We start from the raw sequence: 17,492 nt of genomic DNA on the forward strand, positions 1-17,492 counted from the left end.
CTTTGTTCACATCCTGACAACGATTCTTTCATAGAACAGTCTTCGAGGCTTGAGGTTCAAGTGTGTCAAAGTAACCTCTCTGTTGTTACTCATTAAAGATCAGAAACAAATCATCAACAGGAACTTTTCTGAAATCCTGCGTGTTTTAAGCATGAGTTCTTACTTATGCTGCTGTGACTTTTATGTATGCTGTTTCAGTATGAAATGCTTTTAAAAAGACTAGAAAGGAGGACTCTGGGAACTACTGACCCGTCAGCCTCTACTCTGTGCCTGGGAAGATCATGGAACTGATCCTCCTAGAAGCTACGCTAAGGCACATGGAGGACAGGGAGGTGATTTGAGACAGCCAGCATGGCTTCACCATGGGCATGTCCTGCCTGACCAACCTTGTGGCCTTCTGTGATGGAGTGAGTACATCAGTGGACAAGGGAAGAGCTACAGATGTTGTTTATCTGGACTCCTGTAAGGCCTTTGACATGTTCCCCCTCAACATCCTTCTCTCTAAATTGGAGAGAGATGGATTTGATGGGTGGACTGTTCAGTGGATGAGAAATTGGTTGGATAGTTCCATCCAGAATGTAGTGGTTAGTGGCTCGATGTCCAGAGCCACTTGAGACAGGTGACAAGTGGCGCGCCTCAGAGGTCTATGTTGGGACCAGTACTCTTTAATTAATCTTCATCAATGACATAGACAGTGGGATAAAGTGCACCCTCAGCAAGTTTGCAGATGACACCAAGCTAAGTGGTGCAGTTGACACACCTGAGGGCTGGGATGCCATCTAGAGGGACCTGGACAGGCTGGAGAAGTGGGCCTGTGTGAACTTCATGAGGTTCAAGAAGGCCAAGTACAGCATCCTGCACCTGGGTCGGGGCAACCCCCGGTATCAGTACAGGCTGGGGAATGAAGGGATTGAGAGCGGCCCTGCCAAGAAGGGCTTGGGGGTACTGGTGGATGAAAAGGTGGACATGAGCCAACAGTGTGTGCCTGCAGCCCAGAAGGCCAGCCATGTCCTGTGCCGCATCAAAAGAAGCGTGTCCAGCAGGTCGAGAGAGGTGATTCTGCCCACTACTCTGCTCTGGTGGGATTCTGCCTGGAGTACTGCATCCAGCTCTGGAGTCCTCAGCACAGGATAGACACGGACCTGTTGGAGCGGGCTCAGAGGAGGGCCGCAAAAGTAATCAGAGGGCTGGAGCACCTCTCCTGCGAGGACAGGCTGAGAGGGTTGGGGTTGTTCAGCCTGGAGAAGAGAAGGCTTCAAGGAGACCTTATTGCGGCCTTTCAGTACTTAAAGGGGGCTTTATAAGAAATATGGGGACAGACTTTTTAGCAGGGCCTGTTGGGATGGGACAAGGGGTAATGGTTTTAAGCTAAAAGAGGGTAGATTTAGACTAAGTAAAAGGAAGAATTTTTTACAATGGGTGTAGTGAAAAACACTGGAACATGTTGCCCAGGGAGGCGGTAGACGCCCCATCCCTGGCAACATTCAAGGTCAGGTTGGATGGAGCTCTGAGCAACCTGATCTAGTTGAAGATGTCCCTGCTCATTGCAGGGGGATTGGACTAGATGACCCTTAAAGGTCTCTTCTAACCCAAATTATTCTACAATTTCCAATGAATAGTGAAAGGTTATCTCGGTATGTATGCCACATAGGAGATGTTTTTCAAACACTAAAGAAGGATGGCTTCTGTATGAAATCTGAGGATAGGCAAAGAAGAGTAAGGAACTAATATATTTGAAGTCACATGGATTTGTGACAAAAATTGTACTATTATCAGAATGGAGGTCTAGATCAAAAAAATGTTTTAATGGTGTAAAATCCATCTAAATGGGACTTAAGTTTCTAATTCCAAAATGGGAGTGATGAAACCCCTTGCTCAGCTACTGAAATGAGAGATGCAGCTTTTGGCCATTATTTTAGTCAGCAGAACTATATGCAAAAATAGATTTCTAAAAGCAATGAGCTTGTAATTTGGAGATCATATCTGTCTGAATATAGCAAAAGACCCATAGTAACTATCAGTCGGTTAAATAATGCTGTTACTTTTGTTTAAAGACTTGTGACAGAACTTAGTATTTTTGAAGTGATAACACATTAATGCATTTGGCATAGTTTTATTGTGAAGAAAGTAAAACCAATATAATACTTTACTTTTGGTGATGATGGCTGTAAAATTCCTGAAAGTCTTGAAAAAATGAATTATGGAAAAATGGTGCCCAAGCACAATAATGAAAATGTTCAAGTTGTGACATGGATCAATAGAACTGAGATTCCAGTTACAGCCTTCTGGTCCATTTTTGTCTTGAAACTTACAGTAAGCTAATAACTAATTTGAAAGAAACTGGAGTTCTTTATGTGTATGGATTTTTAGCTTGGAAAAAAAACCTGAGAACTAATGTTTTGCACAAGCAGATACTGCAATATCCCCAACTATGAAGAATCTCTTATTACAGTGACTATGCTAGTAATCTGAGCTTCCGGAACAGTGAAAAAAGACTTTTTTTTTCCTCTCTAAAATTTGGGTTTGTGGACAGGAAAAATTTTAAATACTCGGACTCTCCCTTCAGCCTGCCCCTCTGTATATCATCAGTAACTCTTTGCTGCAGAAAAAACTTTATGTAATTTTGCAGCTTTGCCAATGGAGTAGCTTATAGCTGTCAAAGCGGGAACCTCTGCGGAGGTTTTAAAATTATAAACAAACATGTTCAAAGGAACTTAGTCTCCTGTTTATGTAAGTAAAGAATACTTGTGCAGATGCGAACATATGCAGGTATGCAAGTCGTAGGAGAAGTCATGTTTAATATTTTTCCTGTGAAAAGACATGGTAAGATATCTAGCCCATATATATTCTTCAAAATACATGCTAAGCTACATTATATTCTTGCTTGAATTTTTATTTCTATGCCAATAAGAAGAACACCGTATTTCATATTATACTGCAGGCATTGTATTACACAGTAGCTGTTAAGAGAATACTGTGAAATGATAAGCTGTATAACAGAATTCCACAGATGCTTTTCTGAAATACTTCCTCCCAATCATGGTGGTACCTGATGCTTTTAACAGTTAAAACACCTGGTGATAGCTCACTGGTAGCTTTCTGTGCTAACTTGTTGCAGGAAAAATATCAGTTTGGGGATTAAATACTTTAGTCCTGTTACCTTCACCTAATTTCTGGTTTATGGCTTTCACTGGTGGTTATTTATTGTTAAACTGGCTTAACAAAATCTGTATTTTGCTGCAGCAGTGGTGTATCACATTCACCTGAATTCAAAACAGTGTTTTTGCTAAACTGCACAGATTTAAAAATCCAGTGTTCTTTTTGTAACCAATGGTTTGAGCTGAGTCTGGTGGAGAACACACTCTACTGCAGGGTAGCAAACTAGTGTCAGCTGCTTTGCAGCATTTGCTTTTGTGTATGGGCTACACCTGTTAAGTGAGGCATAGTAATCAATAGCAAGTGGTGTTTTTATATACAGAAGGAATTGTTTTCAGAAATAGCAATGATATTATATCTAATCCTACAAGATTAACTTTTTATATGATATTGTAGACTGAGAATGCAAGTTAATTTAAATAATTTTAAATTGCAGAAAGATAAAGAATACATGGTTGATGGCTTAGAAACTTAAAGGATGATATACGTTTATCATTGAATGGGCTTGATTGGACAAAAGAAGAGCTATAGCAGATCAGACTAGAACGTCCATTTAGCTGTCCCTGAGAGCAATCAGTAGCAGATGCCTAGGGATGGATATAGGAGCATAACAGTCATGGGGTGCTACTTCCTAGCCTGGTCTCACAGACTCCAGCAATTTGTGTCTCAGGATCTCTGGGAACCAGAACTTGTCTTTTGGATTTAGTAGCCCTTGATGGAAGTTCCGAACCTTATCCACGTTTTTTTTATACACATTCATTTTTAGTATCTGTGATGTCTTATGCTGAAGATTCAGGATTTTTGCATGTTTCAGTACACCAGCATTGCTTTTGAAATATGTTTTGTTATTCAAGGTGGTATGTCATCCTCCACGCTTAAGCATTTTCTTAATCAGTTAAGTAGCTTGAATCTTCTTGAAAGGAAAGACATTCAAGAGTTTGACTTACTTAGTTGGTTTGGAATTGGCAGTAAGAACAACTGTACTGACAAAAATGGAAAAAAAAAATAATTTAAAGTGGGAAACAAAATACTTGGGTATTTCTCTCTTGCAGGTGATTATTTAGCGTTGATGCTGCTCTTATTCTAAAAAGTGTTTCAAATAATATGCATTTTAAGTAATGTATAGTATGTTAGGAGAAGTGAAAGCAATGCTGCAGTTACCAAACTGAAAAGAAAGAGTGTATTTTTATTTCTAAACTAACCCTGAAAAAGTCATGTTTGATGTTACTTTTTTGTTCAGCTTGGCTAAGTATAGCATTTGGGATCAGCAGTAGTTAGTATTTTTTCTTAAATGACTTGTAAACATCATTAATGATATGCTACGCTGAGTAAATCCTGATTGCATGGTCACTTTTTGCCAAGTTACATGTGTCAGGAATGTTACGTCATAGATCTGTAAATGATAATCTTATCTTAAAGGGAAGACTTAGTCTTCATGGTTTGTATGTAAAAATGCAATATACTCAAAATTACCATGTTTATCTTCAAGCAGGAGGTACTTTGAAAAACTTCCAAACAGATACATACATATAAAAAAATAATTTTTATATATATTAAAAAAGGATGATAAAACTAGGTACTTTGAGATTCTGTAGTTCTCATTTCTCATGTTTCAGAATGATCTTAATGGAACAGTACATGCTCTTTTAAACTTCCAGATAGTTAATATTGAAGTCTTGTTTGTGGCATATACATGAAGAGACATAATTTTAAGTAAATGTTACATGTAATGGAGACTCAAAGCAGTAGCTCTTGTAACTCTAAGTGGAATCTTTAAGGGATAAAAATAATTGCAACCGTTTTCTTGCAATAAATTTTCTTTTTTTTTAATTAAATTAATAATTGTTCAAAACAATTAGGTTTTTGTCATGAACAAGTGCTTGAAAAACTCCTTGTGACACTTTTTCTTCACAGTGCAAAAAAAGTGGAGCAGGGGCTGAAAAGCCCCTCCTACTAGGCATGCACTTAAATTGAGATTCAATGCTTTTTTTAAAAAAATATATATATTCTAACTTTCATCCTTGCAGATTCTCTAAGATTCTCTCTTGATGCAGATTCTGTCCTGATGCAGATTCTCTCTGTCAAGTCACCTGTTTGTCTTTATACTTAAGCTGTTTCACTCTGGTGATTCAGAGCAGCTGTAAACTCAGTTTGCCAGGCCAGTGTTATCTCGGTGAACTGGTGAGACAACTATTAATATTCATTTACCAAGAAATGGAACAGAGAGAAAGCTTGATACTGGTTTGCTTCCATATTATTTTAGATAGCACCTAGTAATATTATTTTTAAAATTCTTGTTTAAAGTTATTGTATTTTTTTGATAAACAAAAAACAGGCTTTAGGTAGGAGGTTGATTAATGATATTAAAACTTTTTGGAATATTTTACAACTACATGCTTTTTAAAAAGAATATTGACAACAAAGCTCTGTGACCCTGTTGAAAGGGAAATGATAATTCTGGGGAAAAGAATGATAAACTAACACAGGAAACATCACAGCTGATTTTAGTCACTATAGCAACTTTTAGAAATAGTTTTTTAAAATTATATTGCAGGGGTTTATGAAAAATGATGGATACCTTTGCTGAGAGATGAAAATCAGTGCTGGTCTGTGTAGTGCAGGAATGGAAAGGAAGGTAAAGAATTTATCCTTTGTGGAAAAATTTCTAAAGGGGAAAAAAAGTGTAGGCCTTGTGGGCCATAAAAGCTAACCTTCATATTATTTAGGTTATGTCATAAACTACCTAGAATTTTATATAGTTTTTGTAACATACCTGAAGATTGATTGTGGAGTTTAATAAAAAATGGTATTTTTTTGTCTTTTGATTAAAGGGCTTAGTCATAATATTCCAACTTTATATAATTATTAATGCTGTATCAAATTAGTGTATAAGTAAGCATGATTTAATTAGAATATTATTAGCAAAGAGGTTCTATGAAATTCAGATCTAATCTCTTCCATCCTGCTGGAACAGTGTCTTCACAAAAATAAGTTCTTGGATCATTTCTTATCTTCTCCTTATTTTTCTAGAAAACAGGTGAGCATGTCTTAAGTGTCTTTGGCTTCGATTACAATGGTATAGAAAAGAATAAAGAATACAATTTATACATCTGACAAATGTTGAATGTCCTGCAAGTTAAAGTTAACTCCCTATGCAAGACAAGCTAACGTTGTTGTGTTGTTGTTGTAGCAGCATCGGTCTTCTGTACACTGGTTTGGCTACAATGCCAAGTACAAAGCCTTTAATTGTGAAGGGATTACTTTGAAGGAGTCTTTTATGACATATAATGCAAGCTTTGCCATGATTTTCTTATTTGAAGGCGCGTATTACAAATGCTTTAATTATTTCAGGCCTTTTAAAGTGAATGAATGTAGTAACATTATTAAAAGAACAGTATGCTACATTACTTACAGTTTTGTTACATAGCCATCTGGTTATGGCAAAATATAGACATTTATGTGAATCTTTTTTCTTTTTTCTTTTCTTGTTAGGAATGAGTGTGCATTTGAAAGCATGCTTTTCAAGTACCATTTGCTTCTCTCTCTTCCTTTACCCTATAAAAAGGCCAATCTTTTTGAATCAGAATTTGGTACAAGGGCAAAGCTTTTCATATGCCTGTGAGATTCATGAAAATAAACATGTTTTCCATAACTTTGCTTATCACAGGTGTTTGTCATGTATTTGTTGCATATGAAGTTCAGTGATTCTTTTGACAACTTGAAATGTTCTGCAAAACTGTATAGTACTCCTGTGTGTTCATGTTTACAGGCTGTACATCTGGCCCAGGCAAGTTTCCAGATTGAGGCCTTTGGCTCCAAATTCATCCTTGACCTCACACTGAATAAGTAAGTGCGCAATTTGAGGTTTCTTTCTTTCCTGCTCTTATTTTCTCTAACTTATGGTACAAGGTCAGAGTACATGAAATCCCAAGATCTGCAGAAAAATATGCTGTTATCCAAGTTTATTAATGCAAAATAACACTGAGCCTTTTTTTAGGTGAGGTAAGTGTTATCCGTGCTGACATCCATAACATACATACTTTTAAAATTTATTGCTCATGATAAATAGAGTGTTTTTTAGTAGTGCTTGAAAGGTGTGGATTTTCTTGTGCATTTTTTTACTTATTGATGAATTGTCATGCAGATGTTATTTTGGTTGCCAAACTAGGTGTGTAAGAATATTGTGAGTACTTGTATGAATTGTTTGGCTACTAGTTATCAGATGTTTTGCAGTAAAGATGAACTGGAAACATTTTCCTTCATCCATGCATGATTTTGAAGTTAGGTTGCTCCTGCAGTTCCATCTTTTAAAATATGACACACGGGCTTCAGTGGCTGGCAAAAGATGAGTTAGTACAAAGGCCGGGAATAGCACACAATGGAAGGAGAAAGAAGGCTTGAAGATAACTGGGTGATCTCTAGCCTCTGGAAGAACTATAGTGTAGTGTACAGTGCAAGACTATGGTGTTTTATGAGTATGCAGAGTAATTACAGTGGGATAATCACAATGCATTTATGAAAGGAACCTATATCTAATGGCCTTTAAGCTACAGAGAATTTCTCCTCTTGGTCTGCTTGCTGCTGTTCCTGTTTGCATATCCAGCCAGTAGCGAGACTGAGCACACAATCCCAAGATGGCACTATACATAGGATATGGCTGGTCACACAGACCATCACAAAGGAAAAACATTGCCTTTACTGGCACCACAGATAATCGCAAACAGCACTGAAGTAAACAAGAATACAAACAGCCTGATAAAGTTCTTCTCCAGCTGATGGGAATTGGAAGTTTGCTAGTGAAACACATGCACCAGCCCTCTTCTGATTCACATGCACGCCCAAATTCTCAGACTCAAATGTTAACACAGGCTTTAAGATCAGCAAACATTCACATCTAGGTCTGAGGTCTCTTACTTGGCTTAGACCGTAGGTCTTCCCGGATACAGATCTCCTATAGTTGTTGACTGACTCTGAAGTTTACTTGCACATCACACCTATGCAGAATAGAGAGCAAAGTCACATAGAAAATACTACAAGTAAGACTCAATAAAAACATAGGACAAACTGCAGTGATAAGGTGGGGGGCTGGACCAAACAAACCCTACTGACTTGCAGCTTACACTAATGACTCTTTTTTTTTTTTTTATGCCACTACCTCTCCGTTTTCCCCCCTGTTCGTTCCGTCCTGATTCACCTTCCCTACCTTTGGCATTTCCCCTGAGCATCCCAATGTTTGCACATTTCTGCAAGCCCCTACATCCTGTAATAAGTTTATTCTTTCCCAGGAGACCCATGATGACATTGTTTACCACTTCTTATCTGTTCTAAAGTTCTGGTTGAACCTCTTCAAGGCCGTGCCTGAGTGACTCCTTACATGGCCTGTCAGTCAGTGACCTAACAGATAATAACAAAGACCAGGAGGCTTATCTTCTGTTCATTAGGGTTTGTGTGTCTGTGTGTTGGTTGCTTTTCCTTATGCTGAATGGCTGTTAACCAAATACCATCACAAACCCGATAGCCTTACATTCCCCATATCCTTGCAGTGCACCCAACAGCAGTCCAGCCCTGCTGTTTGTCCTTGCTTATTTATAACAACAAATGGTCCATAAAGAAAGTAAATGTACATATTTTCTCCAACTATGGTTGCTTTATCAGCAATCAAGAAATGCAGTGTCTTTCCCTTCAAAAAGAGAAAGGGAGATCACTTGCTGTGCACCTTATGCAAAGAAGTTCTGTTCTTGGGCTATCAAGAATTTTCTGACTGGCTATATGTAAAGTGCAGGGTGTTCAGGTGCCTTACTTGGTATCCCTGCCATTTGCCTCTTTATACATTAGGTCTTCTCCTAGCTTCCTAAGTAGTTTTCGACTCTCAAACATTTGACTCTCTAGCTGGTTCTGCTGCAGAAAATAATGACTTCAAAAACCTGTCCTACTTTTTGACCTGACATAAGGAGAGCTACCAGGCTGATGAGGGGTCTGGAGACCAGGTCATATGAGGAGAGGCTTCAGGAGCTGGGCATGTTTAGCTTGGAGGAGGCTGAGGGGAGACCTCATTGCCCTCTACAACTACCTGAAAGGAGGGTGTAGAGAGGTGGGTGTTGGCCTCTTCTCCCAGGTGAATAATGACAGGACCCGAGGAAATGGTCTGAAGTTGCGGCAGGGGAGGTTTAGATAAGATATTAGGAAGAATTACTTTACTGAAAGAGTGGTCAGGCACTGGAACAGCCCACCCAGGAAGGTGGTTGAGTTACCATCCTTAGAGGTATTTAAGAAATGTCTAGATTTGGCACTTCAGGGCATGCTCTAGTGGCAGAAATTGTAGGGGTTTGGGGTTTTTTTTGTGTGTGTATGGTTGGACTCAGTGATCTCAAAGGTCCTTTCCAACCATGAAGATTCTATGATTCTAAAACCACAAGTCATGAAACTTGTAACATCATAAATTGTAAATACCCATAGACAATGATTGGAAAAAGACCCATTCTTGTGTCTCAGTTATATTAATGCGTTCAGCAAAACGCTGCCTTTTGCTACTATGTTGGATTACAATGAATTGTTGTGGGCATACTGGTATTACTAATGTCTAGTCAGAAGGAAAGGCAGAACAACAGGGCCACAGACTTCAGCTGTTAATGTGCTATTGGCCAAAATAATCCAGTTGCATGTAGAATACGTATTCAGAATTTGGAATACCCTTGAGTATGTTGAATGTATGTTTGTATCAGTTTCTCTAAGGTGAGTTAATGTCACCTACTCTGTGTGTTTATTCTGTGTATTCTGGTTTTGTCCCTGCCTTTTTTATGAAAGTTCTTTGCATATATGAAACTAAAATCAGAGGATAGTTGTTGCCTACACACAGGTTCAAGTTTTAAGTTGTCTTTACCTTGTTAGAATCTGTGTCGTCGCCTACCTTCTATGTTCCAGTTGCCCTTTTTTTCACAGCAAGTATTGTATGCAGGACATGAAGAAAATTGGATATTCACTTGCATTAATAACTGTCAAGATTTTGTAAAAAAAAGCAGGTGGCAATTTGAAAGTTTCTGGAGCATTTTACTGTACATTTTTACTTGATGTTTTCTATCTTGCTATAGCGCAACAGCGCAAACAGCTTGAAGGAAATACAAGCCCATCAAACCTCTTGAATTCAGTGTGCAGAGAAATTGAAATGTAAGATTCGTATGGAGTTCGAATGGGTAATAACTTTTCAGTTGCACAAAGCTACCAGTGTTAAAACAGATGAATGTTTAGGACAACAATTTGTTGTCCTAAAAGTCATTGTTGGCATTTTTTTCTGACACTATGATTCAGGAAAAAAGATTAGTTTTGAACTCTTTAACAAGGTGGGCTGCTCTGAAGTTTCAGACATCTTGCCCCTCCTTACACTTAAACGTTTGACCAATTTCAGGCTGTCAGTGTGTTGTCATTGATGACAATGCATAATAATTGCAGATATGTGGATTATGGAAATAATTTGATGCAAAAAGTAATACTTTTTCTAATCTGTAATGGATTAAATAACGTTTTCAGTTAATGCTCTTAATACAAAAATGAAAGATTATAGGGTTTTAGGGGTAACGATTAATCCCATTTGAGAAGTTCAACTTTTTATAGTTCAGATATGATTGTCTGCCCAACTCAATAAATTCCTTATGCAACAAGTAACATGTAGCATTTTCTTAAAACCCAATTTTTATATAAAGAGCCTTGAAAAGTGTTCATTACTTTCAGTAAACTTGTATTTTTGTCTTCAAACAATACTGCCAGTTCATTTGTTGTAACAATGTATTTGAGTAATAATCCTAATGTATCTGAACAACTTCTTATTTTTTCATTTATGTAATATATACATAAACGTCTGAGGTGCTACCAAATTACTTTTTAATGATCTCTTTTCCACCAGCATATAAAAGGCTTTTAAGCTGCTGTTTTTCTGTTGAAGGACAAGTGTTACTTCAGGTAACTCTTATGTCCTGTTTAAAGCTAGCAGTCTTTATGTTCTGGTGTAGTACTAAAACACATTAAAGAGCAGTACTGCCAAAAGCAGGGAATTAAAAATGTCTACTTGCTGGTTTTTTAGTGATGAGGGTAGTTGGCTATATTGTCTGGCAATTTTCAGCTGATGGTCTAGCACCAGTCTCTGAATAAAGGGATCTCTTCCAGAACTGGGGCTGGGGCCGTGCTAGAGCCTTCCCCCACTGGTACTGTGGTGGCTGGGGGGCACATACATGGAATGGGGAATTAGGTACCCGAGCTGGACAGAAATGGAAGGTAAAAAACAGAGACAAAAACTTATCTCCCTTCCTACTGAAAACTTCCCTCAAAATATAGGATTTTGGGGGAAGGGGAGGGAAAAATGTCACCAAAACCAGCCTGTATTTTTCATCTTTTTATTTCTTTTCCCTGTAGAAGTCCACCTTTCCAGGAAAATCTGTTTCCAGGAAAATGGATTTTCTTTTCGATGAAGAGATCATTTTGGCATATCATGCCAAAATCTAGCAACTTTTACATGAACTAAAAAACAAACAAACAAACACCCTACCACTTTTCCACATTTGGCTGTAACATGACTTAAATATTTGAGATATTAAAACATGATGACTCTTGCGAGCAGTGAGTCTCTTATGTGAAGTGCAGCATTACAGCCAACACATTACAGCCGATTTTATCCATCAGTTTAAAACTTATAATTGTTCTGTAGTCTTTGTGGTGTATGTTTCTGTAGGGCTGAATTTAATTTGAAACTAGTCCCAGAGGAGATTACATTGTTAGCATAATTTAAAAAACAGTAGGGCAGTAACTGGATTATTTGAGAATCTGTCTAATTCTTGTTTTTTCTCAAAATTCTTTTTTAATGGAAATGGGAAAACTAGTCCCAGTTTTCTAGAAGGGAACTTCAAATATTTATAACATTTTCTTAAATAAAAGCTTAAACATTTAGGGTACTGAATAGATCGTGTAAGATACACAGGCTGTGTAATTAAATGTGATATTACTGTGTCAAGTTTAAGTCTAGTCAGCTTTTTAAAATTTGTTACAGATGAGTTGCAAAGAACTCAGTGTTAGCATTTTACAACAATGTGTGTGTACTCGTGTGAGTAAGTGCAGTCTTGAGCGTCTCAGTGGTAGATAACAGAGCTGTACTGCCTCATTTGCCACTCTCAGAACTGGACGCGATCTATTAAAAATTATCGTTTGTTTCAGTGGACATTTCACTTGCAAAAAGACTTAAGAGACAGATTCTAAAAACCTCTGCACGTTTTCACACATATTAATGTGTGAAAAAAGCTTTCTTGTTTTCTTTTTTTTTAATTATAAAAACCTGATGGTTGAAGAAGCTCACTCAATTACTGTGTTCAGCTGTAAATTAGAAGCATTAATTATAAGTAATATTTCAGTTACTCGGTCTTCTCTTAATATTTTGTTTCTGTAATTTGACGTGTTTCGTACAATTCTCTTCAGGTATTTTTTCCCATCACTAGGTTACTAGGATTATGATAAAAATGTGTATTTTGTATTATTATGTGTATGCACATTTGCACGCTCAATAATATGCACTGTCTAGTGTTTTACTCATTCAGGGGTTTTTTTGGCCCTTTTTTTTTTTTGGCCTTTTTTTTTTTTTTTGGCCTTTTTTTTTTTTTTTGGCTTTTTTTTTTTTTTGGCCTTTTTTTTTTTTTTGGCCTTTTTTTTTTTTTTGGCCTTTTTTTTTTTTTTGGCCTTTTTTTTTTTTTTGGCCTTTTTTTTTTTTTTGGCCTTTTTTTTTTTTTTGGCCTTTTTTTTTTTTTTGGCCTTTTTTTTTTTTTTGGCCTTTTTTTTTTTTTTGGCCTTTTTTTTTTTTGTGTGTGTGCTGATGTAAGAGGTCTTGGGAAGTATATTGCTGCATGGGATCTGTGAGCTTATGTGAAGACGCATCTTAAAGAATTTGTAAAAAAACAAAAAAACCCAAAAACCCCCCAAAAAAACCAAAACACAAAAAATCACCCCAGCCCCCCCCCAACACCAAACCCAACACAAACTCAAAACCCTGAGAGAACATGCTGTTTGTCTTTTAAAATGTAGCCATTGGTGTTGTGAACGTTAGCCCTCTTGTGAGATCACTTGCTTGTGGACTGAAAAGACTTTATTCTGTGTACTCCTCATCCCGGGTTTAATTAAGTGTTAATCTCACACCCTTCTGAACAGGGTTTAGAATGCCTGTCAACTGAGATGCGACCACAGCCGTTGGTTTGGTGAATGGCTAGGGACAGCAAGCTCAGGGCATGGTGAATACACATCTGGGGTCATATGGCAGTGCTATAAAATTCTGCGTGGCAGGATGAGGATGTTTATTGCCTCCTTGCATGTAACAATTACAGATACCGCATAAAGGTGGAGGTCTGAAAGGAGGTGCTTCTCACCAAAAAATTAAAATGCAAATCTTGTCACAGGATATTGTGCATATTAAACTAATTACAGGAGTTTAAGGATTGGAAGACCTTACAGAAAAGAAATCTGAGGGCCATTGAAAACAATTATACTAACTCTGGTTTATGAAATTCTGGTGTCACAGATCACTGGGTGCTGTGAAAACTCCCTGAAAAATTCCTACATGTGTATTTGCAGTCAAACAACATACTAAGAGTTGTCTGACTTGATGCATCTGTTCCTAGGTTATGTTCGTACTCTTTGCTCACATGTAGCCACTGTAATGTGTCAGTGGTAAAGAGCTGTTATCTTTTGAATCTAGTAGATTTTTCGGCCTGTTTCTGAGATGGTCCAGTCTTGTCAATAGTGAGATCTTTATGCTGAAGTGAATTACTGGGATCTCAGATTCTGTTACAGTCAGGCTGAAATATTTGCATTTGGAGCTAGTATAAAGCCTGTGTATACTTCACATATGATTAATTAAGTTCATCAAACTAGCTCCTAAGAGTCTATAGCACTGAGTTTAACTCGATTCAATGACAAAGCTAAAATTGTGCAATGTAGTTCAGCATGGAAGCATGGATTAAGGGAAGCAAAATAAACTTTTAGTTTGCTGGAGTAACAAAAATGTATCTCTGATTCTGCTATAGTTGTTAATCTAATCTGAAGGTGGTCAAGTCAGCTCTCTGTAATTATAAACAAACCAATTTCACTAGTTTTAGTATGAGAAGGAAAATAAAATAACTTTAAAAAGCCACACCTGCATTTGGTTGGATTTTGTCTTCATAGTAAGAGTTGGTTTGAATTGGGCCGTTAATTCATTAGATACAGAGTATCAGAACATGTGGAGCATTCGTGAATTCTTTGAGAAGAAACCAACGTTTCTTTTGTATATAAAAAAACCCCTTGCTTTAAGTGAAGGAAGCTCTGGCAGATATGATTACCCTTGAATGAGACCATTCTGGCAAAGACAGATGGCAACCCTCAACGTTACATTACATGTTAATAAAATTCTTATTGATAATTCAAAACTGTCTGTTTTCCAAGCTGGTCATGAAAGAAAGGGATCAATTAAAATGCAGTACTGAATGAACTTGAACAGTTCTTTAAATGAAATCCTTATTTTGTCAGTTGCTCTTCTAGGAAAGTTCTGTCATAGCAAATTACATTGAGGTATTTTCCATGACACAGTACTCATGTCTTCTGTAATATTGTCTAGCTGTTCATTTCTTCATATCCTTTTACATAGCACTTTTTAAAGTGGTATCATCTTCAGTGCTATGGTAAAGGAAAATAGAAAATATAGCAGAAACTGAGCAACATAATGTTCTTAATATTCTGGAGAATGCTTCAAGTTCCTACTTTAAAAATGCCTGCTGAAGTACCCATTAAAATATAGCATGCTGCGTTCTCAGATGGAGGACTTCAGGACTTAACTAGAGAAAAGATCATGAAGAATTTGTTGTGTGAACTCCCTTGAACTGACTCAGGGTTTCTTGCACTGAGGAAGGCAGACTGATCCAGAAAAGAATCTGGAGCATTTTCTGCACCATTCTATATGACTTCAGAACATGCTTTCCTGTCAGTCTTTTCTGGAGATCTTTCCCCATTTGAGGACCTCTTAAAAATACCTAAAACATTATCTACATAATTTCAGTTTAATAAATTTGTTTTCAGGTCATCCTTTTCTCTACCTGAAAGACAAGCCAAACAAAAACGAACAATGAGCAAGACTATGCAAGAAGTGATTTTTAAATAAGCATACTGTTTACTGTTATAGAATCATTATGGTAACAATAGCGGAAGTGAGCGGGGACTTTCTTTGATTCCATAGTTAAGAAAAAGTTGTCCTATATATCTGCATCATCAGTTGTTTCTTTTAATTGCTTGGAAACACAGATGCTTGATCCACAGTATCACGTTTGAATTTTTAAGCTCATTCAAGATAATATAAGAAAAAGTAGTGAAACCTTGCTGAATGTTTGCAGTATATGTATTCCTTGGAGACACTCTTGTCAGAGCAGCTTCAAAGACAACAGCCAAGTAAAGACTACTGTAAATACATGCTAGAAACTTAATAATAAATTCCAGTAAGAACAGTCGATTCAACAAAGCTTGTGGATATAATTGAAACTGGTAATAGAAACAAGGTTATAGATGGCCTTTTCATTAAATGGCAGTGTCTTGATGATCTGACAAAATGCTGTAGCAAGGTCTTAATTTGTTTTTCACATCTTTATGTGCTACTAAACTGTGTCTGTCAAATGGACAAAAACATCTGATGGGTATTCTGTTAAGTAATTCCACTAAACTAGGTTGCCCAGACACTGGTACTGAGCTTGAATCATTCCAGAATACTTAAAAATTAATAATAAATTATTAAAAAATAATAATAAATTGGTAGTCCAATTTTCTGCAGGCTGTGTCCAAGGTTCCTGGAAGCTAACTTGATTACTTGTGTACGAGATATCTTTTAGTCATTTCATAGCCTTTACCTACGCGAATCAATTCTTTTCATCAGGGTAGCTAGGTGCCAGCTGCGGTAAGCCACTTCTCACACTGCAGTTCTCCTGCTAATGAAAACAGCAGCAGTGAAATATGTGCCACGGAAGTAGATGTGAGTTCTTCAGAAAGCATCTGCTGCTTGCTTTAACAGCTGGCCTGTGTCTTCAAAGGCAGCAGCTGCTGGGAATGGCATATCCCCAGGCATATCCCTGCTGCATCTCTCAGTGTAACTCAAATAGAAGAGCTGGTGGTGCAGGACAGCTTAATAAAAACGGTTACCAATGATAAACTAGGCAGGGTCCTATAGGAAAGGACACAGCAGACTAAAATTATTTTTTTTTCATGAGTTCATTCGGCATGTTGCAATTTGATTTGTTCATTGTAAGGCGTCATACTAATGTGTCACTAGCCTAAATATGCTTTTGTCTGATGCCATCGTGACTTACACAATTGTTTCAATTAAAGCTTGCACTGTTTCTGGTGTTCATAATATTGTAAATCATATTTGCTGTACTGGATGCATTTCTGCTCAATGAAAATGTAAATGGATCAACTGAAAGGTGACAAAATACAGTCCAGTGTCGACAATGCACAAATGTTTTTTTCTAGAAAACAGGGCTGCCTTTCAGAGATAATTTTAGGCATTCTGTAAATGATAATGAAGGAAGAAGAGTTATTTTGTGATGTAGGGAACCCTACTTTGTGCATGAATTCTGTATCGTTCTTCAGGCATCTGTACTTCTATATGAGCTCTTAATCAGTGCGTTCCTAGCCTTTCTTTTTGATGTCACTTGCATAAAGGATCCCATCGCACTTACTGGTGAAATTGCAGTGCTCTTCTATGTTTCTGTCTTTCATGTCGGAAAAAATGTTTGAAAGTTATTTTGTTTAAGCCATGTTGGAAAAGGCCTGCAAACATAATGTCCCCCATCCATTCGTCCCTCTTCCCCTGAGTAAGATCATGTTTTTCTCAGATTAGCAATACATATTGAGAGATTTCTGGCTGGTTGGAAGTAAGGTGTTCTTGAGGATGTTTGGTGGTTGTAGACAGACACTTGAAATAGTGAAGTGATACAAGGTACCTGGCAAAAATCGGGAACCTACCAAGGTAGAGGCATACAGTTTAAGGAGAAGCTGACTGATTTTTTTTCAATGGAAAATTCAAAATTCTTGCTGGTCTCTGGGAAATGTTAAGAGAAAAATGCCCGTGCAGTACGTTGGTGGTTATGTGTGACAAGCTGAGGAACATAATATGACTAATAATGACCAGAAACTGGTGTTAAATACCCTGTTACAGTGTAGCATGAGAATGGGTTTGTGAAAGACCATAGCCTTATAATTTGGATTTTCTACTTCAGCTTCGAGGTGGTAGATACTGTGTTGCATTTGTCAAAAGGGTAGTTCACAAATTGAAGGTGCGTTTTGTTTAT

General features: G+C 37.4%; 1 protein-coding gene across 3 annotated transcripts in view; it reads left to right on the plus strand.

Annotated features, from left to right (window-relative positions):
* The window catches only part of ADAM23 (ADAM metallopeptidase domain 23), a 79,597-nt gene that overhangs the window by 6,415 nt on the left and 55,690 nt on the right, over positions 1-17,492 (plus strand). For all 3 annotated transcript variants that reach the window (XM_054210221.1, XM_054210222.1, XM_054210223.1), the window contains exon 3: positions 6,926-7,002. In XM_054210221.1, the coding sequence (XP_054066196.1) occupies positions 6,926-7,002 (77 nt within the window). The remainder of the gene's footprint in view (positions 1-6,925; positions 7,003-17,492) is intronic.

This window comes from Rissa tridactyla, chromosome 7 (assembly GCF_028500815.1).
Source record: "Rissa tridactyla isolate bRisTri1 chromosome 7, bRisTri1.patW.cur.20221130, whole genome shotgun sequence".
NCBI classification, from domain to species: domain Eukaryota; kingdom Metazoa; phylum Chordata; class Aves; order Charadriiformes; family Laridae; genus Rissa; species Rissa tridactyla.